The sequence below is a fragment of the Anabrus simplex genome, chromosome 5 (genome assembly GCF_040414725.1).
Source record: "Anabrus simplex isolate iqAnaSimp1 chromosome 5, ASM4041472v1, whole genome shotgun sequence".
Classification (NCBI taxonomy): Eukaryota; Metazoa; Arthropoda; class Insecta; order Orthoptera; family Tettigoniidae; genus Anabrus; species Anabrus simplex.
The window spans coordinates 311,275,274-311,302,161 of NC_090269.1; the positions used below are offsets into that span (position 1 = coordinate 311,275,274).

Below are 26,888 nucleotides of genomic sequence, written 5' to 3' on the forward strand. Positions count from 1 at the left end.
CTGAATGTAGAGCTGGGAACGGAGCAGTTGCTCCTATGATTGCAATCGGTAGTGCGAGTGCAGCGCTCCCTCCGGTATTCTCCGGTAGTAAACTGTTGCTTGGAAACCAATCTGTGTTTTTGGTGGGCGAGCGGAGGACGGAGGAACGGTACTGAATGTGTGCTCGCTTGCAGTTCCAGTAGTGGTACGCAACGGATGTGGTGGCGACGTAGTAAATACTGCTTTATAGGTGAGGCAAATATATGAAATATATACATTCTCATTTATCGTTAGTGTTTAATTATATGTATATATCCGATAAAAATCCATGCAAATAGAATATACCTTTCTTTTACATTACATTTGAAGTGTAATATATATGATAGACTATAATAGTGCTACCCGCGTGTTACCCGGTGGTCCCGGGTTCAATTCCCAGGCAAGTCTTGTATTTTTTAATTGTAATTATTAATATCCCTGGCCTGGGGACTGGGTGTTTGTGACGTTCTTAATCTTTCTTTCCTCACACACAACATTCCACACTACCGCCATTCCAATTACACGCATGTTCATACAATATGGTGCCACTAGGGGCAAAAGATCCACATGGGTCGACGCCCTGAACAAATAGCATTTTAAAGAAAACAACTAGTGTTGAAAAACAAAGTGAGAAGCGGGACTCGAACCAGCGATTAAGGAGCTTGAACGCTAACCACTCGACTACCACCGTTTCGTGTTTGTTTTCCCAACGCACCGGTACATATTCGACGCGAAAATTTCTCTTGTGATTTTCTCGAGAACGCCTTAGTAGTACGCCTTACTACTTGCACATTATGTTCTCCTAATGGACTACTAAATGTGTACAAAGTTTGAAGGTAGTCCGTGATCCGAACGTCGTGGCCTCCCCTTGTAAGTGTATTGTACCTGTATTCAGTCTGTGCTTATTAAATTTGGGTCTATATTTCCTCTGCTTGTTGTGTTTGGTAGATATTGCAATGTATATTAGAAAATAATTCTGGTATTAGTTTGATATTTAACCCCATTTTTAGATGTTATTCATGTTTTAGAATATTTAAAGGAATTTAATAATTTTTTACAGAAATTTGTACCACAAATGCCACGAAGACCATCTGATGCATGGCATTTCTTTGAAATTACTGATGATAAACACCAGCAAAATACAAATTTTGCGGCCGCATTTATGCGACGGGTGGTAGTGCATCAATTTGTGGGATCATGTCAAGAGGCATCATAAGGATGAAATTAGCAGGTCGGCTTCAGCAGCAGAAAACAACATTGCTGTATTAAGCGAAACAGTTATGTTGTGAGAAAAGCGTATTGAATAGACAGGTGAAATACCTTTACATTGTCATACCAGTAACGTGTTTAAACGTGCCGCTACAGTACATTCGCTCGGTAGTTTACTTAGAACAACCGGGTGATGACATCACAACTGCTTAGCTCCGCACCGCTCAGACCCAACCACTAGCCAGCGCTCTACCGTCTGAATTACTCAGACCGATACAGCATATAAACAATTCCAATCACTTCTTTCTCTTCAGTAATAAATGAGCTACGAGTATAATTTATATAATATAATTTATGTAGCACCTGTTCACATGCAATGGCATATAATTATTACTTAAACATTTTAACTATTGTAATATTGTAAATGCATTTGCAAGGTCATAATATATGGCAATATTCAATCTACATTATTCCATTCACCTGCACCTATTGCAAACTTCTTCTTTTTCTTCTTCTTTATCTGTTTACCCTCCAGAGTCGGTTTTTCCCTCGCACTCAGCGAGGGATCCCACCTCTACCGCCTCAAGGGCAGTGTCCTGGAGCTTTAGACTCTGGGTCGGGGGATACAACTGGGGAGGATGACCAGCACCTCGCCAGGTGGCCTCACCTGCTATGCTGAACAGGGGCCTTGCGAGGGGGAGAGGGGGGATGGGAAGATTGGAAGGGATGGACAAGGAAGAGGGAAGGAAGCGGCCGTGGCCTTAAGTTAGGTACCATCCCGGCATTTGCCTGGAGGAGAACTGGGACACCACGGAAAACCACGTCCAGGATGGCTGAGGTGGGAATCAAACCCACCTCTACTCAGTTGACCTCCCGAGGCTGAGTGGACCCTGTTCCAGCCCTCGTACCAATTTTCAAATTTCGTGGCAGAGCCGGAAATCGAACCCGGGCCCTCGGGGATGGAGGCGGACGCAAACTGAATTTCTGTTGTTGTTTTTTTGCATCGCACCGACACAGATAATATGTCTTATGGCGAAGATGGGATGGGAAAGGCCTAGGAATGGGAAGGAAGCGGCCGTGGCCTTAATTAAGGTACTGCCCCAGCATTTGCCTGGTGTGAAAATGGGAAATCACGGAAAACCATCTTCAGGGCTGCCCACAGTGGGATTCGAACGATCTCCCGATTACTGGATACTGGCCGCACTTAAGCGCGTCCAGCAGCTTCTCGACGGCTCCCTTGTAGTCGTAGTCGACTAGTCTCACTGGTAGGGTCGGCTTCTCCATCCTGGTCCTCCTGTAAGATATCCTGAAACAGAAGAAAGAGCGAGCACTGAAAAGTGCTACAGCTCAGACAACGCTCCTTCGAAAATGTACTAATAAGTACAAGTGCCTGGCTGATACTTGAAAAGTACAGAGCGCCTGGCAAGGAGAGAGAGAGCGCAGCGAGAGGCACGTATGTCCTTTCACTACTACAGTCAGCTCTCCACCTATTAAGCTGCGTTTACACTAGCGAAACTCCCTCGCGAAAGTCACTCGGGTGAAATTTACTCGCTTCGAGGGAAATTTCGCACTACCCAAAACAGAGCGCAATTCACAGCGAAAAATAGCGCGAGTGGGGCGAGCCGCCTTCGACAAGCCTGAACGCTTCTGGTCTTGTTTTGCAGCCAACATGGAAACTTGTGTTGTCCCTCCAGCCGCTGCAGCCGCGTTTTCCATCATATCAATGTAATTTTTGATCAAGAAAGGGAAGAACAAAAATCGGCGCCCTCGACGATGGTGGAGCAAACAATTATTCCTTGGAAGAAGCCAATATGGAAACAGCCTTATGAGAGAAATGGTACAGGAAACCATTGATGATACAATTAAGAACTTCGTCCGCATGAGTACCCAAGATTTTGAACAACTCGTTTCACTGATCAGTCAAAAAGTTGAAGAACAAGACACAACATTCAGAGAAGTAGTAACAGTGAGAGAAAGGTTGGCTGTCACACTGCGTTTCTTAACAACTCTGTGATTCGTACACAAGTTTGCAGTATTCATTTAAAATATCGAAGTGCACAATATCAAAAATCGTCCCAGAAGTTTGTGTTGTGTTGATTGAAACACTTCAGGATTATGTGAAGGTAAGGATAATAATTAATCGCATTTAAAACAGTAAATCGACTCGGTATTATATATGTATTTTTTAAAAAGTCAAATGAACAAATAGGAATGCTAATAATTAAAATCACAACATTAATTCAATTTAGAAATACATTTCGTATCCAAACCGCACCTATTTAAAAAATAGCGTTTGATATATTTGTTAATTGTTGTGGATCAATACAAAAAATGGGTGCAAATGAAAAAAAATGGAAGAAAAAATAAATCACAAACCAAGTAAAATTATTCACAAGCGCAATAGCCCATCTAAATATGACTAATCCAAATGTTCAGGGCTTGTGCCTTCTGATGTGGTGTTGTCTGCCCACTAGTGGAAGTTCTTCACAATGACCCAAGAGTGCTTCAAAATAGGTACAGGTAGGTTCAAAAAAGTAATGAAATGACGCAATTTTGCATTTAAACCAATAGTAATAGCTTACCTGGTCCAGTGAGTCTGCTCTTATTTTCTTTCGATCTTTCACTTCGATATGACCTCAGTGGCGCTTTCATCTTCGCTTTCACTGTAGAGATAGGAAAGTTTAGTTGAGAACTAATTTCCTTCCGCGCATCTTCTCTTTTATTGCGATTGAAATAGATTTTGTTTTTCGGATTCCACATAAAATCTCTATTTTTGTAGAGCTCGATGAGCTGCAAGCAATGTTCTTGATTCATCCCTCGCGCAACTGCGGGGACCACGTTTACGCTGAGAGAAATTCGATGAGCGAAACCCTTTGATGCGCAGACAAAAACCGACTGACCTCCGGCTCGCAGCGAGGGCACTCACTCCGCAATTACTCAGGGGTGAGGGAGCGTCTACACTAGGCGCAATTCCCTCGCGAAATTATTTCGCGAGGAAATTGCGCTTAGTGTAAACGCAGCTTTAGACATACAGCAGCAAGCCGAGCGTGCTGGGTCGAGGGGAATGGGACGCAGAGCCTCGGCTGCAAGATCAATCTCCGATGCCTTGCTCTCAGCACTACGTACGACGTTTCTTCCCATTGCTTTCAAATTTTGTAAATATGACACTTTCCATATGCTTACATTATAATGTGTTTTAGATTTCCTTCGTTCTGGGCTTCAGCGGTAGCCTTTGTAGCCCTTAGTATACGCCAATGGTTGTGATAAATACAGTGTGGAGGTGTGATATGTGTATCGTCACAGAACAAATGGAAAATTATTGTATCCAGCAATAAAGATCAAGATGTGAATTTCTGAAATGAAAATAATATAAAACATGAGAGATCGTTCTGTTGTAGGAGTAGTTTAACTGTAAACTGGCATTCTGCACATGGTGGATTCGAATTCCTCCACCGGTTGTCCTCACGAGGTTTCCTGTTTTCAAAATAGTTAAATGCTAAGGCTGTGCCTTACAGGTCACATCTTCATTTCTAATCCTTTCCTGATCCAGTGTAGCCGAAAATTCATCAGTCATAACGTGTCATCTGGGTAAAGACCAAAAAATACTTTCTGCAGTAGACAGTAGTTATTTACGGTACAGGTTTTCCAAAGAACTAATAGTAACGGAGATATCTGTGTATTATCATTTCTTCCTCTTCACTTCCCAGTTCTCAAAAAATGTATTACTTAATATCCCATACTTCTTTCCCTCAACTTTAGTAGTTTATAAATATATGCCGAATTGGTACTCGACAAATTTGTAACCAAATCTATTTTAGATGTCTGCTTGCATAACGAAATAATATATTAAGTATCGGATAAAAATTCAATGCTCAGGCACAGAACAACAAACAGTTTAGTGTATAAAGTCTTTCGAATCAAAATTACTTCATTATTATTGTGTATGTTTTACATTGCCGGTCTGCGGTGTAGGGGAAGCGTGCCTGCCTCTTACCCGGAGGCCCCGGGTTCGATTCCCGGCCAGGCCAGAGATTTGTACCCGGATCTGAGGGCTGGTTCGAGGTCCACTCAGCCTACGTGATTACAATTGAGGAGCTATCTGACAGTGAGATGGCAATCCCGGTCTAGAAAGCTAAAAATAACGGCCGAGAGGATCCGTTGTTCTGACCACACGACACCTCATAATCTGCAGGCCCTCGGACCGAGCAGCGGTCGTTTGGTAGGCCATGGCCGTTCGGAGCTGTTGCGCCATAGGGGGAGGGGTTGTATGTTTTACATTCTCATTCAGATCTTAGAATATACTTGTTAATCAGCTCATAGCAGGAATTAGGAATTATACGCTAGATCCTGAGTCGCCGGGCTGAGTGGCTCAGACGGTTAAGGCGGTGGCCTTCTAACCCCAACTTGGCAGGTTCGATCCTGGCTCAGTCCGGTGGTATTTGAAGGTGCTCAAATACGACAGCCCCGTGTCGGTAGATTTACTGGCACGTAAAAGAACTCCAGCGGGACTAAATTCCGGCACCTCGGCGTCTCCGAAGACTTCAAAAAGTAGTTAGTGGGACGTAAAGCAAATAACATTATTATTATTATTATTATTAGATCCTGTGTCATGATTAATTATGAACTGTCGAGTATAAGTGTAATTATTTGGATCTGAATTGGAAAGTTGTCTTGAAACGTGTAATGAAGATCTATTCCAGAGTTTCGTGGAGTGAGTAGGATAAAACAGTCATGAAAGTAGACCGTGCCATAGTCGAGGCTCGAAAAAGGAACATCACAGTTCTATCGCTGAGCATAAAATTATGCATGTGGGTAAGTATCTGGATACTCAAGATGTGAGCAGATTACTGGTACAATAAATAAATAAATAAATAAATAAAGAAAGAAAGAAAGAAAGAAAGAAAGAAAGAAAGAAAGAAAGAAAGAAATAATTTAATTAATTAATTAATTAATATTGACGGCCGGAGTGCCTACGATGAAATATCTGGGCCCAAGCTGGCTGGTTAGACACCAGCTCAGACCAGTGGTATTTAAAGGAACTCGAACACATTAGACTCCTGTGCGTGGATTTACTGGCACGAAATATAAATCCAGGGAAATAAAATTTCCAGCACTTTGGATTCCCAGTAAAGTGTAAAAGTAGTTAGCGGAGCGTAAACACAGCAGCATACTTAGTACACTAACAGGCAAGCTTGTAGTTTTTCTTGACTGTAGCTACCATGATCATAGCAAAGAAAACTAACGATTCAGATAGAATCCGAACCACAGGGACGTGACATTTAATGTTTAAAATCCCACACGCATTGCCAAGGATTTAAACCACGGCCATCTTCGTGAGAAGCCCGCGACTATGCCACCGGCTATCACGACCCCGGCTTTCAGTTTTGCGTTGATTCTGAGCCACTGGAAAATGAGACTTCAGTCCAAAAGTCCCACATGTATCGATTGGTGATCATGTCACTGCTGATACGTACGTACATACATACATACATACATACATACATACATACATACATACATACATACATACATACACAGGGTTGCTATCTGTATATGTCCTACATTTTCAATCATGTCCTCGTTCATTTTGTAGATTCACATTAAATGCCATTTTTCTATGCTGACTGCTGAAAAGAGAACCCGCATAATTTTTAAAGTAATTGCATTCATAAACGCCAACGGCCGTAGCCGTGTTGAAACACCGGATCCCGTGAGATCTCCGAAGTTAAGCAACATTGGGCGTAGTTGAGAAGTGGATGGGTTGCCACGCGCTGTTGGTGGGGGGCAAGGGAATGGAGGAGCGGAAAGGAACTGGCCACCTTACCGTACGTAAACTCCGGCTCAGGTACACCTCTGCGGAGGTTCGGACCTGCCTTCGGGCAGAATACACCCTTACTTCTGTATTCATAAACGGGAAATGTGGTGAAGGTCCACATTTTCGATTGATCAATCGATTGGAGTCGGTGCACAATATAAGAACAACAGCACACAATAAACGAGAAACACCATATAAGAAACAATGTATTCTGTTCTAACATGACCTGGTTTTGCTTCCAGAGTATATGGTAAATGTTCCTGATGATATGCATAGTGTTTGCCATTTTTTTAAAAAGTATAATGCCAGTATCGGAGAAAAGAATGTGTAAATTTAATTAATCACTTGTTAAAGTTAACTATCCTTGTTTTCCTAAGGAAAAAAATGAATGTGAAGTGAATGTGAAGTGAATGACTGCTGTGTATAAGTAGGCAACTTATAATGTCATGTTAATTCTGCAAAACACAAAAAGGAGTTGTAGACAGACTTCGTCGTACAATGATCAGTTTTCTCCCAGTTTCACCAAGTTGAAAGAAGAAGTAAGTGCAGTAGAAGATGCCGAAGCTTCTCATACGATGTAGTACCACATGATTTAAGTCCTAATTGCTGTTATATAGACAAACGTTTATCGATTCTGAGTTAGGCAGGAAGTTTCAGTGCCAAAGAACCAAACTGCAAGCCATAGTAAATAATGTGATTGGTCCGCATGCCACTGATATAATTACTGAAGCTTTAGGTAGTATTTCTTGTTTTGGGGCATCAACACATGGAAGCAATCATGGGTTACGCAAAATATTACGGTATTTTGAAAGTAATCCAAACTAAAGTTACGGTATTGAAATGGAAACAGTGCCTAATGAAACTCATGCCTCTGTAGATAGTTTGATTTGTGATTCTCATGTGGTGACAATGCAAACGTTAATTCTGGGGGATTAGCAAGGAAGCCTGGAAGAAATGTTTTTCCATTTCTGAAAAGTGAACTAGCTAATAACAACTTGATAGGTGTTGGATGTCCTCCCTATATCTTCAACAAATCATCATGGGAGTGATTTTTCTAAAACATGAAGCTGAGACGACTGTAATAAAATTTTACAAGTTTTACTCAATAGTCACCGTGCGCACCGAAACCCTCACAAAATTTTGCAACGTTATCAAAGCCGAATACTACTTCTAAAACAAAAAATCACCACCACAACCTGTCCTTAGTAGTACACTCTGGATTAGTTTGGTTTATTTGAGTGTATGCTGTTCGGAAAGAAGAAATCCAAGAAGCTCAAGTGCTTGAGAATGTTTCTTTGCGGACAAAATGAAGAATGGGTGCACTTCTTTGGGAACACTCAATGTTTAAACTTTTAAAGTTTTGTGAATTTTATTTTGCACTTCCTGGCTCCAATTGCTGCATTGAAATATTCATCTTCATCATCATCATCATCATCATCTGTTTACCCTCCAGGGTCGGCTTTTCCCTCGGACACGGCGAGGGATCCCACCTCTACCGCCTCAAGGACAGTGTCCCGGAGCTTCAGACTCTTGGTCGGGGATACAACTGGGGAGAATGACCAGTACCTCGCCCAGGCGGCCTCACCTGCTATGCTGGAGGGATGAGGAAGATTGGAAGGGATAGGCAAGGAAGAGGGAAGGAAGCGGCCGTGGCCTTATGTTAGGTACAGTGGGAAACCACGGAAAACCACTTCCAGGATGGCTGAGGTGGGAATCGAACCCACCTCTACTCAGTTGACCTCCCGAGGCTGAGTGGACCCCGTTCCAGCCCTCATACCACTTTTCAAATTTCGTGGCAGAGCCGGGAATCGAACCCGGGCCTCCGGGGGTGGCAGCTAATCACGCTAACCACTACACCACAGAGGCGGACATTGAAATATTATTTGTTTTAATTAACCAGTGTCCAGCGGACCGATGGCAGAAGTAAGCCGCTGAGTCAGTAGGCGATATCGTTACTGTGACGTGCTAGGTATCTAATGCATCCTCAATTGCTTACAATTTCCTAAATATTATTTCTGCTGAAGAAAATTTCTTCTAGAGAAAAGTATTATTCAGGCATTACTAGTCAGTAAAAAGATCAATTTTCCTATTTGCAAACATTTGAATCAGTTAGCTATAATTAAAAATGGCCTCTTTCTACAATATGATTTTTTTAAAGAATAATGTTCTGAAATTGTATATTGTCTGGATATCATTGAAGAGCTAAATGGAAAACGTGCTCCTTTTCGTACATATGTGCTCCTTCTTTTAATAAACTGTCCTTCACTGGGGAAAAAAAATATATGGTAATCCTGTACATACATATATCATCATCATCTGTTTACCCTCCAGGTTCGGTTTTTCCCTCGGACTTAGCGAGGGATCCCACCTCTACCGCCTCAAGGGTAGTGTCCTGGAGCTTCAGACTCTTGGTCGGGGGATACAACTGGGGAGTATGACCAGTACCTCGCCCAGGCGGCCTCACCTGCTATGCTGAACAGGGGCCTTGTGGAGGGATGGGAAGCTTGGAAGGGATAGGCAAGGAAGAGGGAAGGAAGCGGCCGTGGCCTTAAGTTAGGTACCATCCCGGCATTCGCCTGGAGTAGAAGTGGGAAACCACGGAAAACCACTTCCAGGATGGCTGAGGTGGGAATCGAACCCACCTCTACTCAGTTGACCTCCCGAGGCTGAGTGGACCCCGTTCCAGCCCTCGTACCACTTTTTCAAATTTCGTGGCAGAGCCGGGAATCGAACCCGGGCCTCCGGGGGTGGCAGCTAATCACGCTAACCACTACACCACAGAGGCGGACACATACATATATTTTGAGCATATTTCAACACATTATCGTCAGCCAGGAGGTTATCGCAAGTTCAAGGATGTTTTACAAACAAGTACAAGTGAGCTGCTAGTAACTGTACTATGAAACTTCCCCTCCGATATTCCCGTTTGTTTAAAAACTGCGGTTGGGACAAAAACAATTCAAAGACGAATTTCACTACACAAAAGATGAATCGTCTAGGGGTAAGTGAAATATCTTATTATATACCTTTAATTTATGTTTACCTTAATATTTATGTTTACCTTAATGTATCTCGTACGTCGTCTGTGTCTCCTTTGTTCGGGGTTATAGGATCGAAGCTCTAACCAGTTGTTTGACAATGAAGCGTGTTATAATGTGCGAGAACCGAGTTGGGTGACTTACGGGCACGTTTAATGATATTTAACAAGAAAATTCTACGTCCTAGAAAAATACATCTACTGATAAATGGACGATATAGTGTGACTAGAATATCTTTTTAAGAGTTTAGTACTAGTTACTGTTCTTCATTCTGAACGACCTATGACACAGCTAAACGAAATTTTCAGTACCGATAACATTATTATATATTCGTTTAGCCCCTTAAGGAGCATGTGGAACCATTAAATAGCACTGGTATTCTTTATCTGCCGGGCTGAGTGGCTCAGACGGTTAAGGCGCTGGCCTTCTAACCCCAACTTGGCAGGTTCGATCCTGGCTCAGTCCGGTGGTATTTGAAGGTGCTCAAATACGACAGCCCCGTGTCGGTAGATTTACTGGCACGTAAAAGAACTCCAGCGGGACTAAATTCCGGCACCTCGGCGTCTCCGAAGACCTTAAAAAAGTAGTTAGTTTGACGTAAAACAAATAACATTATTATTAGGTTCTTGTTCTTCTTATCTTTCCAAAACTTCCTCATCCTTTCACTATGGACCTGCCTTCTTCTTCCTCTTCTTATTCTTCTTATTTACTACAAGTTGTTTTACGTCGCACCGACAGAGATAGGTCTTATGGTAACGATAGGATAGGAAAGGGCTTAGAGTGGGATGGAAGCGGCCATGGCCTTAATTAAGGAGATGTGGAAATGGGAAAACCCAAAAAACCATCTTCAGGGCTGCCGACAGTGGGGTTCGAACCCAATATCTCACGAATATTGGAATCTGGCCGTACTTCAACGACTGCAGCTACCCAGCTCATTATTATTATTATTATTATTATTATTATTATTATTATTATTATTATTATTATTATTATTATTATTATTATTATTATTATTATTATTATTAGAGAAGTGATTAGCAGAACACGTGAATACCAGCTGCCTCTCTGTATTACCTTTGTTGATTTTGAAAAGGCATTTGACTCCGCCAGCCATACAGCTGTCATGCAAACTTTAAGCGAGCAAGGAGTGGAAGCAGCTTACATCTAACTACTCGGTAATATCTATGAGACTTTTTCAGCCTATGTTAATATCGGTGAATCAACTCAACAATTTCCCATTAAAAGGGGTGTCAAACAAGGGGATCCCATTTCTCCGAAACTGTTCACACATCAGCTGTCCTGGAGATGCTACAGTATGTCAAAGCTGTGCTGGGAAGAAAAGGGAATTAGAATTCATGGGAGAAGATTTTTCCTTTATTGGCAAATGACTTCAATGAGCTACAAATCTTAAGGCCGGTCTCCACTATTTAACATTTAACACCAACATGTTGAATTTAACATGTTACAGTTGGCATGTATATTGTGATTGTGTCTTCCAATTGACTTTGCATGTTTACTCAGAATGTTGAGTTAACACTTTTAACATGTTGGCGTGTTTTCCGCTCCAAGTGGAAAACATGTCAAGTCAATTCGTTGTTCGTGCGTTGTCGGCACAGCTTCGGCAACTTCCATGATGTTTCCATGCCAACACATAACCTAAACGACGTGCTCCTCATGAAGTAGGATTATAATTACAACACTCCGCAACAATCCTTCTCTTTGTTATAAGCTACAAATACAGTACACGCACTATACTAAAATGTATAGTCAGGAATGGAGTAGAGCAAGAAGATTAATCTGGACTTAATTAATGATATAATAGAAAGGCCTTATTTGTGGGATGTCTCATCAGAAGAATACAGATATAAAGCGAAGAAAGCAGACAGGTTCCAGGAACTCGAAAATATCTATAATTGTTCCCGCGAGAAAATGAAAAAAAAGCTAGCGTCCCTCCGCTCCCAGTACAGTCGAGAATTGCAGAAAGTTCAGAAAATTCGGTAGTCGGGAGCTGACGAAGTTTATACCGGCACTTCAAAGTGGTTTGCTTTTGAAGCAATGAGCAGAGTGAGTGGAGGAAATGTGCCTAATAAAACTGCTTTTCTAAATTGCAACAGTGGCAATAACAAAGGCCAATTCCTCTTCATCTGAGTGCATTGTCCTTATTTAAAAATACTAGACACCATCTAAATGTATTACCATAAATTGATATGATGAACTACCTGTATATAAACAAAGGATGTTAAGTTTAACATGTTTATTAAGTGTGGACACAATGTTAAATGAAACAGTATTTGACATTTAACATTTAACATGCTGATGGTGTCACCAGTTAACATTTAACATGTTGTTGCTAAATGTTAATCAGTGGAGACCGGCCTTTAGTCACAGATCTCCCGAATTGGAATGTCTATGGGTTGGCTTAAACATGAACCTTTCCAAAACGAAACTCGTGTCCAATGATTGGGTCCAGGCTGGAATAGTGAAAATTAAGGATACGCCGTTAGAAGAGTTCAGTGAATATATCTACTTTGGCTAGATTTTAAATATGAAAAATGAAAACATACAACCTGTTTTCCAGTCATTGACCGGGTCAGGGATGGGATTTAAATATGAAAGGAGATATAAAACCAGAAATCTATCGGTGCATCAAGCTTGCATGGCAAGCTTTTGGAAGGAATTTATCAGTTTTTAGATAAAAAATTCCGGTAAATTTGAAGAAATCAGTTTTTGATTAATGCATTCTTCCTGTTTTAACATATGGTTGTGAGACTTGGACACTAAACAAGTTTACCAAAGGAAAACTTAGGACAGCTCAGCTATAGAAAGGGCTATGCTAGGCTATGCAAGGAAAGATAGAAAAAGAGCAGTTGACATCCGATCGACCACTAAGGTTAAGGACATCTTGGAGGGAATATGTTTTTTAACATGGCAGTGGGCTGGCCATGTTGCACGACATAATGATGAAAGATGGACGATGCTAGTGTTGAAATGGAGTCCGAAAGAATATCGGACTAGAGGAAACCCACCAAACAGATGGGGCAGAGATATCAGGAAGATTGCTGAAATCACCTGGCAGAGAACCGCACAAAACCGTACCACTTGGAGAAGACTGTTACAAGCCTATTTGGATCTATGACTTAAAAAGGCCACATGAGGGTCTAATGATTGATTTGACTGATAGTGATATTATTATTATTATTATTATTATTATTATTATTATTATTATTATTATTATTATTATTATCTATACTAATATTATAAAGAGGAAAAATTTGTTTGTTTGTAACGAATAGACTCAAAAACTACTGAACCGATTTTAAAAATCACTTCACCTATAGAAAGCTACATTGCCAGTGAGTAACATGGGCTGTATTTTATTTTCAAAACAATTCGAGCTGGGGGGGGACGGGGGGATATATAAAAATAATAGGCTAATATAGGCAAAATATCGAATTTGCCGTATAAGGACGAGACAAAGCTCAATTTAATCCTCTTGACGCAAAGAACAAAACTCGGTAAGCCCTACGGGCCCGAAAACCACGTTTTAAGGTCCTAAGACCAACCGTTACGGAGATATTGGCACCACACTGCCCCTGCTCTAGGAGTCGGATAAAGTAATGAACTGCCCTAACCATGGCAACGTCAGCTCCAGGATTCTACAGCAGCGAAATTATCTACAATAAATCACAAAAATCTAACGTGTTACAGGCATGAAAATTGATATTTGAAATCCCCTTTAAGAATAAAATAACAAAAATATTCGTTTTCAGAAAATCCACTTAAGGGGGTGGGGGGGGTGAAAAGAAGTGAGGAAGGAGTTGAATTATTTATATGAGGATACATATATCTCAAAAAATGATAGTGCTACAGACTTTAAAATTGGTACTTGGAATCTCCTTTAAAAATTAACACAATCTTTTTGGAAAATCCACTTAAAGGAGTGAAAAGAATTTTAAAAACGGGTGAATTTTGAAAATGAATATCTTCTTCTATCGCTTTACCCACACCTGTGGGGTTGCGGGTGCGAACTGTGTCGCACATGTGGAATTGACCCTGTTTACGGCTGGGTGCCCTTCCTGTTAGCAACCGTATGTATAGGATGTAATCTATACTTCTATACTAATAATATTATAAAGAGGGAAAATTGGTATATTTGTTTGTAACGGATAGACTCAAAAACTACTGATCCGATTTTAAAAAGTACTTCACCTATAGCAAGCTATATTGCCAGTGAGTAACCTGGGCTGTATTTTATTTTCAAAACAATTCGAGGGGAGGGTGACGGGGGTAGATATAAAAATATTAAAATATTAGGCTAATATAGGCGAAATCGAATTTAATCCTCTTGACGCAAAGAACAAAACTCGGTAAGCCCTACGGGCCCAATAACAATGTTTTGAGGCCCTAAAACCAACCGTTATGGAGATATTGGAACCATACTACCCCTGCTCTAAGAATTGGATAAAGAAACGAACGGCCGTAACCATGGCAACGTCAGCTCCAGGATTCTACAGCAGCTAGATTATGCATGTATGTTTGGGCATAGCTGCCAACCAAAATTGATACACATATGACTTACTATCTGGAACAAATAAACTGTTGTGCAAGACGCTCATAGCATTGCTTTCGGCGAGGATGGAAAGGGAGTGAAGTATAAAAATAATAGCCCCGGAGATCTCCGTAGTACAGCGACCAGCGGTTGCCCACATGCCTCCGTTTTTACGTACTGGCTTAGGTTTCAGCATTTTGCGGAGTCTGTGACCTATAGTTTAAACTACTTTTATCAAATCATGGAGTAGTAGGATCACTGATGTTATTAGTGCCGATATTCTGGCCCACTTTTACGATTGTAACCATGAAAATAACCTATATACTGTACACAATTGTCAAGATGGTGCGCCCATGACTTGAAAATATTTCTCAACATTTATACTCAGATTCATTATATGATGTGCGACATGAGTGACAAGCCCTGAGAATTATAATCCTCGATAATTATAGTAGTTTCTTTTATGCATCGCGTATTCCCTCGATCATTTGTAATAGTTACGAAATGCCGGATCAAACAAATACATTCAATAATATTTATACTTATTTGTGGTACTATATAGCGGAAGTATACTTACACTAAACCTGCAGCTTTGTGAAGGGAGTGGGTATATATAGGTGAGAATGAAGGAAAAACATGGTAGCAAAAGATCTTAGAGGTCGCGCTAATTAGGAATTAATATTTAGGGGCCCCCATGAAGAGAAGAAGAAGATACACTATAATTCCAAACATGACAAATAATTTTTACGTCCCGGTACTTAAGTAAATACACCAGTGATATAAATATCTAATGAAGTCAGTCACACCGATAGTATGAGTAACTATAGTCAGTTTCTGATAACTCGTACGAAGAACGGGTACTTCTGCTAGTTATTATTATAAATATGTACGGTACTGCTGACTTGATGTCCAGACTGAGGAGGAAAATGTTAACCCATACAGACCCAATTCCCATTATAATGCACTGTACATACACTTAGCATTCCTCTTTCTAACACTTTACAATCAAGCAATTATCAGTCACAACTGATCTTCATTTGGGGCTGCCATCCAGGTGTTTACCTAGTTTTTTCTTAAAAGGATTTCAAAGAAGTTGGAAATTTGTCAAACATCTCCCTTGGTATATTATTCTAATCACTAATTCCTCTTCCTATTGTCGGATATTTGCCCCATCTTTCCTCTAAAATTCCAACTTTTTCTTTACACTGTATTATATTATTTTCTACGTCTCAAAACCCACTCAAGCTCATTCGTTTGCTAATGTCATTCCACACTACCTCTTCACTGACAGCTCGGAACATTCCGCTTACTAGTACAAATCAGAACAAATCATGCTGCTTTCCTTTGGATCTTTCCTATTTCTCGAATTAAGTAGTTCTGGTGAGAGTCACATGCACTAGAACCATACTATTTGTGTCTTATCAGAAACTTATAAGCCCTCTGCCTTACTGCAACCCTTACATATACTCCTAGCCCTTTATTTACAGCCTCATTAATGTGGTTAGCCCAATAAGGACATGTCCTTACACTGACACCTAGGTATCTAAAGTGATTCTCCTTTTGGTGAAACTTACAACATGACTTTTCGTCCTGTTTACCATCATAGCATTGTCTGCTGTCAATCTCGCAACATTGTCGAGGTTCTTGCTGTAGTCGCTCACAATCCTGTAATATTTACTACTGAAATGAAATGGCTTATGGCTTTTAGTGCCGGGAGTGTCCGAGGACAAGTTCGGCTCGCCAGATGCAGGTCTTTCGATTTGAGGCCCATAGACGACTTATCAATCAATCACTACTGATCTGCATTTAGGACAGTCGCCCAGGTGGCAGATTCCCTATCTGTTGTTATCCTAGCCTTTTCTTAAATGATTGCAAAGAAAATGGAAATTTATTGAACATCTCCCTTGATAAGTTATTCCAATCCCTAACTCCCCTTCCTATAAACGAATATTTGCCCCAATTTGTCCTCTTGAATTCCAACTTTATCTTCATATTGCGATCTTTCCTATTTTTAAAGACACCATCCAAATTTATTCGTCTACTGATGTCATACCACGTCATCTCTCCACTGACAGCTCGGAACATACCATTTAATCGAGCAGCTCGTCTCCTTTCTACCAAGTATTCCCATCCCAAACTTTGCAACATTTTTGTAACGCTACTCATTTATCGGAAATCGCCCAGAACAATCGAGCTGCTTTTCTTTGGATTTCTTCCAGTTCCTGAATCAAGTAATCCTGGTATGGGTCCCATACACTGGAACCATACTCTAGTTGGGGTCTCACCAGAGACAAATCTGCTCTCTCCTTTACATCCTTACTACAACCCCTAAATACTCTCATAACCATGTGCAGAGATCTGCAACCTTTATTTACAATCATATTTATGTGATTACCCCAATGAAGATCTTTCCTTATATTTATACTTAGGTATTTACAATGATCCCCAAAGAGAACTTTCACCCCATCAACGCAGTAATTAAAATTGAGAGGACTTTTCCTATGTCGTGATGAGGATGAAATGATGATGAAGACGACACATACACCCAGTCCCCATGCCAGCGAAATTAACCAATTATGGTTAAAATTCCTTACCTTGCCGAGAATCGAACCCGGGACCCCTGTGACCAAAGGCCAGCACGCTAACCATTTAGCCATGAAGCCGGACATACTTACTACTCTATGCAGTACATCGGCCGGTACCGCGGTGTAGGAGTATCGTGGCTGCCTCTTACCCGAAGGCCCCTGGTTCGATTCCTGGCCAGGTCAGGGATTATTATCTGGATCTGAGACCTGGTTCGAGGTTCGCCCAGCCTACCTGCTTATACTTGAGGAGCTATTTGACGATGAGATGGCGGTCCCGGTCTAGGAAGCCAAGAATAACGGGCTGAGCAGCGGTCGCTGTGTATGCCATGGCTCTTCGAGGCTGTTGCGCCATGCGGTTTGGTTATGCATACATCATCTTCATAAAGCCTTACCTTTGGCTCCAGTTCTTTTCTCATATAGTTTAAATACATAAGAAAATAAGTACATAAGTAGCCTTGCGAGACCCGTCTCTTATTTTTTACACAGGTTCACATAATGCTTCACCTGTTCTAATTCTCTGAGTTATATTTTCTGGAAATAGCCACCCATTCAGCCAATCTTTTGCTAATCCATTAGCAATTATTTTCGTTAATAATCTTCCATGATGTACTGCAGCCAATAAGGCTTAAAATGGTTTACACGTATTCGTGGACTAGTCTACCTCCAAATGTGAATAAATACATTAACGTCATGTAACGTTATTGAATATAGGCGGCATTTCTAGCGCTTTGATTTAGCTACTAGCTTTCCATTCAGACTGCCGAGGTTGGAATCTCAGAGGATCTTGTTGGTAGGACATTTTATCTCATAAATCACACGACGTCAGGCTCTCTAGAACTAGCGCTTGGTGGCAGAAAATACTCATATCGGATATAATGTACCGAGTGAGAAAAGGTCTTAAATAGGTGAATACTCATTCCTGTATATTAAATGGAAATCTTTTCGCTTTTTCCATAAAAGTATCTACTCTTGAGAAGAAAAAAAAGTAGGTTTGTAATGGTTAGTTTGTGAGGGTGAAATACATTGCTACTTCTTCCCGAAGATATTGACGCTGCACACAGACTTCCATCCACGAAACCTGGACCACAACCTATCATCGTGAAGTTTGTTAATCGATGGAAGAAAGAAGAAATCCTCAGTAGTAGACGACAAAAAAAGACACTAAAAACGAACGAAATCGGATATAGCTCGGTAAATAACATCTATATCAACGAGCACTTAACGCCTAGGAATGAGACCCTCGCCAAAAAATGCCGCGAGCTACGGCAACAGGGGAAAATATTTGGCACATGGGTCAGGGACTGTAAAGTGTATATCCGTAAGTTCCAGGACGGTCCTTCGAGGCTAGTGGCAAACCCTGAAGTTCTGCATGAACTTGCTCACTCCAGCTGATCTGGAAACAATGAGGTAACCTTTCCTTGTGTTGTGCCCGCTTCAATTCCTAGCTTTCTTTACTCAATTTCAAATTTTTGTCCTTACATAACCAAACCTGGATCCTGAAAACAAATTTCTTGAAGTACACGAATTTAAATGTGAAACCCTCTATAATTATATTAAAGATAGAGTTTCAGAAAGTAGATCATGTGAATTGAAAGGCCTACACATAAATGCACAAAGCATGAAAAATAAATTTGATAATATACAAATTATCTTAGATCAGATTAAAGAAGTAGATATTCTTGCAATCTCTGAAAATTGGTTAACCAACAAACTAACCCACGCTTTTGAAATAAAAAACTACACTTCTCATCATGTGGTAAGAGAGCAGATAGGTGGGGGTGTTTCGCTTTATGTTTCAAACAAATGGAAAAGCAATGTCATAAATGAAATAAATAAATCTCATAGCATACTGCAAGTCATGATTACAAAAGGAAATCAAAGATATGAAATCATTACCATTTATAACCCACTCTCCAAGTTTTTTGTTTGATCTAGAAAATATCCTAAATAGCAGTTCAGGGCATACTTCAATAATACTTGGAGATACAAATATAGACTTGCTTTCTACCTCCAGAAACAGAACTTTGTATGACAATTTAATAACAACTTACGGCTATATAACATGTAATAACAAATACCCAACTAGAGTAACAAAAACAACCTCCACATTAATTGATCACATACTTGTCACAAATAGTAGTAAAAAATGTCATGTATTCAATATAACAAATAACTTAAGTGATCACTACCTACTGGTATGTGAAATTTCTAGTGAAAAATCAGTTCCAGCAGTACCAATAATCAAAGATAGTGGTAAGCAATTTGTAAATTACAACAAATTAAATCAGTATATCCTACAAAATAAATTTAAATGTGAGGAAATGGATATAAACACTTATTATAATAAATTTATTGAGTATATCAGCACAGGAATTGAAACCAGCTCAATTTCAATAAAAAAAAAGAACCCCAAAGACATTCCCCTAAAACCTTGGGTTACCCAAGAATTACTAACAATGATTCACATCAAAGACTCACTGTTTTCAAAAACTAAAGTAAAAAACCCCTCTGCAGAAGTAATTGAAGAATACAAAAGAATCAGTAATAAAATAACCAAATTGAAGAGAGAGTTACAAAAAAGGTATTATGAACACAGATTACAGAATTGCAAAAACCAAAAAGAAACATGGTATGTAGTCAATGAAGTGTTAAATAGGAAGCTTGGACATAAACATGAAATCAGCCATCTGGTGGTAAATGATGTCAGCATTACAAACACAGAGGACATATGCAATAACCTAAATGAACTATACGTTAATGTAGCTGAAAATATAAGAAAAGGTCTTCCTGAAGACGAGCAAGTTCATGGCAGCACAACAGCTGAAAGTCAAACTAATAGTATTTTCATGTCTCCTACTGATGAATGTGAAGTGCTCAAAATTATCACTTCTCTAAAAAATAAAAATAATTTAACTGAAGATAAAATAACCAATGTCATATTAAAAACCTGTGTTGAAAGTTTAGTACCATATATTGTGGAAATTATTAACCGTTCAATTCTCAGTGGAGAAATACCCCAATTACTCAAATGTGCCAGAATTGTACCTATCTTTAAATCAGGAGATAACACAGATCCATCCAATTACAGACCAATTAGTATATTATCTGCAATTGAAAAACTCATAGAGATGGTAGTAAAAATTAGATTGGTAAATTTTCTGTGTAAAACTAATTACTTCTCCAATAATCAATATGGGTTTCTCCCAAATAGAGGAACTGATAATGCTGTATTTGATACAGTAATAGATGTTCAAAAGACCTTAGATGAAAATAAATTAGCAGCAGGGCTACTCGTAGATCTTAAAAAAGCATTTGACCTGGTTGACCACAAAATACTTCTGAACAAGTTAAAATTAGCAGGAATTAGAGGTTTAGCACACAAATGGTTCCAAAATTATTTATCAAATCGAACACAATATGTGATGATTAACGATACTAAAAGTTTTAAGCAGCAGACAAAAACGGGAATACCGCAGGGCTCAGTACTAGGTCCAATTCTATTTCTGATTTATATTAATGACATACAATCTCTAACACTAAAGGGGAAATGTAAAGTATTTGCTGATGATATCTTAATAACTTACAAAGGACTATGTGAAACACGAATTATGGAAGACATAAATTGTGACTTGGACAAGTTATCGGAATGGGCTTTATCTAAAAAAATGATCATAAATGTGACTAAAACAAAATACCTAATCTTTCATAAAACAGCCCATAAGATAACAGCGGCTAACACTGTTAACCTAAAGGACCAAGTAATAGAGCGAGTCAACTCAGCTAAGTATCTTGGTATAATATTAGACTCAACACTTTCCTGGAAAAGCCATATTGATTATGTAATCAGCAAAATTACCCCTTTGATAGGAATAATGCACAGATTAAGATACAGTAATTTTTCTCATCAACAATTGAAGTGTATATATTATGCAATAATCCACCCACATCTAACATACGCAAGCTTTATTTGGGGAAGATGTAGGAAAGATTACATTAATAATTTGGAAATCCTACAAAAAAGAGCCATCAAAATCATGTATGGATTCCCCTTCCTCAAACCATCACATGAAGTTTTTTCAGAGTCAAATATTCTGCCATTCCATAAACAAATTGCATTTTCATCAGCAGTCTTTATGTATAAGCTAGACAGGAAGTTAACCCATTCTACTGTTAACTTCTCCCACTTTAGTGAAGTTCATGGATATGAAACTAGAGGATCATTAAGGATATATCCCTCTCATTCTAATTCAGTAAAGTACGGAGTGAAAGGCATAGAATCATCAATGTTTAGGGAATATAATGTGTTGCCTCCTGTTATAAAGAACTCTAAATCGATTATATGTTTTAAGAAAAAACTGAAGGAATATTACTCTTTTACAGATATCTTAATATAATCTCTATATAACTTGCTTTAATTAATACAATAATATATATATTGTCCATATTTAGTATATTACAGCCATGCAATATCTGAATATACTTCTGAAAAATTATGATCCTAACATGTAAAAAGAAGGAAAAAAAAGTACTTGTCACTTTACAAAAAACCATTGTATATGAAATGTAATTATTGTGTTGCCTTAAAAAAGTATGTACTGTATTGTCCCTATCACGAGCCAGAGGCTCATGGGACCTTTTATCACCAATAAATAAATAAATAAATAAATAAATAAATAAATAAATAAATAAATAAATCAGTAACAATTTTATACCTCGGGAACCGAAGTTGGTGGGTTTCGAGTTCCAGATATTCGGATTGGGAGTCGACTGGCTAAAGCAATTAATCAATCAATCAATCAATCAATCAATCAATCAATCAATCAATCAATCAATCAATCAATCAATCAATCAATCAATCAATCAATCAATCAATCAATCAATCAGTACTGATCTGCATTTAGGGCAGTCGCCCAGGTGGCAGATTCCCTATCTGTTGTTTTCCTAGCCTTTTCCTAAATGATTTCAAAGAAATTGGAAATTTATTGAACGTCTCCCTTGGTAGGTTATTTCAATCCCTAACTCCCCCTCCTATAAATGAATATTTGCCCCAGTTTGTCCTCTTGAATTCCAACTTTATCTTCATATTGTAATCTTTCCTACTTTTATAAACGTCACTCAAATTTATTCGTCTACTAATGTCATTCCACGCCATCTCTCCGCTGACAGCTCGGAACATACCACTTAGTCGAGCAGCTCTTCTTCTTTCTCTCAATTCTTCCCAACCCAAACTTTGCAACATTTTTGTAACGCTACTCTTTTGTCGGAAATCACCCAGAACAAATCGAGCTGCTTTTCTTTGGATTTTCTCCAGTTCTTGAATCAGGTAATCCTGGTTTATTTATTTATTTATTTCGTATGGCGTTTAGAGGGTACAGAGAAACTATATATATGCACACTTAAAACTATATACACTTAAAGTAGATAAAAACAACAATCGGACAAAGGTTCAATCGATGGTAATTAACTTATAATTTAATGACCAGAGAATTTAGCCAATTCACTGCCTCTTCACTTGCCGCATGAAGTTCGTGGTATCCTCCCTGGAAGCTCCGAAGTGGACACATCATTACAACATGGTGGACTGCCAGAGCCACGTCACCACAATCGCAATGAGGGCTGGAAATTTTTCCCCACTTGTGGAGCCAGAAGTTGCATCTTCCAAGACCGGTCCGCACCCTGTTCAACGAAGCCCAGATACTTCTTGGCAAGTTGAACCCAGCAAGTTTCCTACAAGGGTCAGATATCAATCCTAGCTGGTCAGGGTTTGAAGCAGCCCACTCTTCCCTCCAGGCATTATTCATGTTGTACTGTGATTCAACCAGTCTCTTTCCTAGTTGCCATGATGGATGTCGAGATTTTAATCTTCCATGCTTCTGAGGGTTGCAGTCCTGATGAATTGGCAAGAGTGTATTTGCAGAACACTTTAACCATACCTTCTTCAGAGCAGTTAGCCTTCGAAGGTGAGAAGGATGAATGTTAGTTAATACTGGCAGCCATTTAAGTGGTGTGGATTTGAGTGTGCCAGACACTGTCCTCAAGGTATCATTCAGCTGGACATCAACTGTTCCTGTGTGTGTGCTGTTGATCCATACAGGGCTACAATATTCTGCAACGGGGTATACTAGGGCAAGAGCTGTTGTTCGGAGGACATTAGCATTTGCTCCCCAACTAGTGCCACTGAGTTTGTGAAGGATGTTGTTACGTGTTTTAACTTTTGATGCTGTTCTGCAGAGGTGTTCTTTATACGTCAAAGAGCGATCCAGCACAATACCCAAGTATATTGGATGAGCACAGTATTTTAGCTGTTGGCCTCTGAATTGAACTTGTGGAATGTAATGGGCTCTCCTGTTGTCTAGATGGAAGGTACTAATCTCTGTTTTGTTTACATTAGGTTTCAATCACCAGGTGTTGAAGTATCTATCCATTTTTAGGAGATCTTGTGTGAGAATGGCTTCAGCGGTCTCAAAGTTTGTGGACTGTGCTATTAGGGCTATGTCGTCAGCATATATAAACTTTCGGCACGTAGTAGATGGAAGATCTGCCGTGTAGAGATTGAAGAGAAGTGGAGCAAGAACAGAACCCTGCGGCAATCCATCATTTAATCTGTAGAATCTGCTTCTGTTTCCATTATGATGTACTTGAATTAGGCGAATGCATAACATGTTGTTGAGCAAGAAAGCTAGGGTCTTGCAAGGAATAATTTTCAGGAACTTCAGAATCATCCCTTTTCGCCAGACTGTATCATAGGCTGATGATAAAGCCCTGCTCAATATGGCTGGTTAGTGCCAGAACCTGATCGCAACAGCTCCTGTTAGGTCTGAATCCTGCCTGTTCAACTGGAATGTGCTGAAGTACTGTAGCTGAGATTCGGTTATAGATCAATCTCTCCAGTAGTTTGTAGCAGATACTCAATAGAGCAATAGGTCGATAATCTTCCCCATTACAGCCAATTTTCCCAGGCTTCACTGCACCCTGGTGGGGGTATGATAAGCGTCATGCAATTGAAACTATGAGGAATTAATGAGGAATATGTATTTCATTTTCAGAATAAATAGTATCTTACTGTACGTACAGTAAGAACAGGCCAGGCCGAGATGGCAGGTTTCACCATACCACAGACTCTTGTCTCCAGTGAGATTAACAAAAACAATGGGGGGACAGAATTAGGTTTCTCAGAATTTGTAACAACAAGGAAAGAGAGAGGCTAGCTTGTTGCCAAAGTTTTCCTAGCCCGGGGCAGTCTTGGTAGTAGCAACAGCGCAGGGAGCCGTGTGCAAAATTCTGAGAAATGATGGCGAGGTATCTCCATGTAACTAGCCGGAGTGGGACACGGGGTTGGCACTAGAAGAAAAAAATATGAGCCTTCCCGGTCACGTGGTCAAGGTGGACCAATGGAAAAATTCACTTGACCAAAGCAAGGCGACAACTTCGTATTGTAAGAAGCACTAGCGAGGCTAACTCTGTGGATTAAACTTATAGAAAAAAGTGAAGTATCGATTCAGAATAAAGGGGAATTTAGGAACCTTACTATACCGTAAAACTGATATAAAGTTAATAATTGCGGGAGATTGCATGGTGTAATTCTGAGAATTCATGGACGCTATTCGTTGATTGGCTGAAGGCAAAGGACGCCACAATAGAGCGCGAAACCCCGAGCCGGGTTACGGCAGCTAAATTCGCGAATATATCCATTACCAGCGAACGATAATAGTTGAGAATTGGTATAGAGCATTTGAGAACATAATTACATCATTGGATCATATATTTAAGCCACGGGCCAAACCGCAAACTGTTGTATGAAGAGATCGGGAATGTGCACCCCAAGATGACCTCCGTTGAACTCGGAAGAGAGGGGATACAAGTATAAATATGAGGTCGTACACTAGGACGAGGGTACTTCTAATATCGTGTTCGAGCGGTCACCACGCCAGGGCTGCGAAAGTACTTTTGACAAAGTGTTCGACCCGTGACCACGCCAGTGGTGTGCAAAAAGTACTTCTGACAAAGTGTTCGGGCGGATACCACGCCCGTGGTACGTGACTACTTTTGACAAAGCGTTCGAGCCGTGACTACGCCAGGGGTGCGAGTGTGTACTTACTCATGGAGTAGAGTTCGAAGTATTATATTGTTACATAGTACAGTGATTCATGACGTGATGTAGCTCATAGTACAGTATGGAGCAGTATACTAGTATGAAGTGTTTCAAATAGACAGGACTCAGTAAAGCATAACTTACGGAGTGTGAGATTCTACCAACAGATTAGGAAGTGCGTTACATGAGAACGGTCACGAGTGTTTATGTCACCTAGTAAACAGTCGATTCTAAACTGATACCTGGTCAGCTACACGAACGTGAGACGGGAAATTCAAGTGCGCGCACGGGCCGTTGTAAAGGGGATCCCGAGGTATCCCATGTTCCTAGTGTCCGGGAAAGGAATGAAGAATGTAAATTTACATTAAGTGGGCTAGATACAAGGCCGAGAGTGTAAAATTTGTGAATAGAATTTAGGGTGGAAATTATTCCAAAGTGCAACAGTTAATTTATTTGTTTTTATTCAGAATGTGTAAAGTTGGAAAGGGTCAAGGATTAATTCTTCAAGCTGGCATGAACACCAGCGGAATGCATTGCTAAAAACCGGAGGGGCTATGGCTTCTCGTCCGGTTTTAGCAGACTACAATGGCAGAGTTGAGTACCTTTTAATGTATTAATAGATAGCTATCGTTAGGGGGAGGAAATCATATTTTATCATGGTAACTTGATTGTGAAACGAGCCGTTACGGCTCGTATAAATTCAAAGATAGATAGACAAAGGGACAAATTAATATGTAGAGTAGATCAAGCACTCACCATAATTTTGATTATTAAATAGAGTATAGTTGGGTTGAGTTGTTCATTCAAGTGCTTGAGTTGTTTGCTATATTATGGAGCACGTTTCACATAAAGATAATGTAAATATTCATTTAGAAGTGCTTCCAAAGTTATCGGAACTTTTATAGATATTAAGGCATGTTGTTAAGATAATCCAGAGGTAGGATTGCCAAGTGATTTAAATGGTTGTGGGACGGAATGAAGTCCATTGATATGTGTGTAAATATCGCGAAGTTCGCCAGTGGACAAAATAATAATAGTCTGTACAAGTGTCGAAGTAGGACATTAGAATTTGGTAATGTGTAAAGGCATGTTTAATAATAATCTTTGAGAATAAAGGCACGGGCCTAGTTGGATAGTATGATTGCAAATTAAAGTAATTTAAATGTGGAGATCACCTGTGCCGTGAATAATTATAATTTGTGCAGTGAATCCGGTTTTAACACTAAATGTTTGATTTAACGTTTTTTTGGACTCCATAATGATCATAAATAATTTTGGTAGAAACGAGATAGGCACTGTTATAATGTGGTCACGCTATGTTTGAGATCCAGAGGGATTTGAGCCAAAGGTTGAGATTTGGAGTTTTGTGGGACAGAAATCCGGCCCCGAAATGAAAGTGAATTGTACTGGTGTTGATGAAGAAATAGATGGATCTTAAGGCCCACATAGAGGTTGTATTTATATACCGGTGTATTGAGTGGAAGAATAGAGTCCACACACCGAGGGTTAATTTGTGAAAATGTTTTGAAGAGTTCCAATGGATAAATGGACTTCAAAATGGAAAAAGGAAGGAATAATTTAA

The 26,888-nt window shown here is 39.8% G+C and overlaps 1 protein-coding gene across 1 annotated transcript in view; it reads left to right on the top strand.

Annotated features, from left to right (window-relative positions):
• Positions 1-9,954: 9,954 nt before the first annotated feature.
• Positions 9,955-26,888, top strand: part of LOC136874514 (hemolymph lipopolysaccharide-binding protein) — a 122,769-nt gene continuing 105,835 nt past the window's right edge. Inside the window, exon 1 of the mRNA XM_068227918.1 lies at positions 9,955-10,043. Within this exon, the coding sequence (XP_068084019.1) occupies positions 10,029-10,043 (15 nt within the window). The 5' untranslated portion in view covers positions 9,955-10,028. The remainder of the gene's footprint in view (positions 10,044-26,888) is intronic.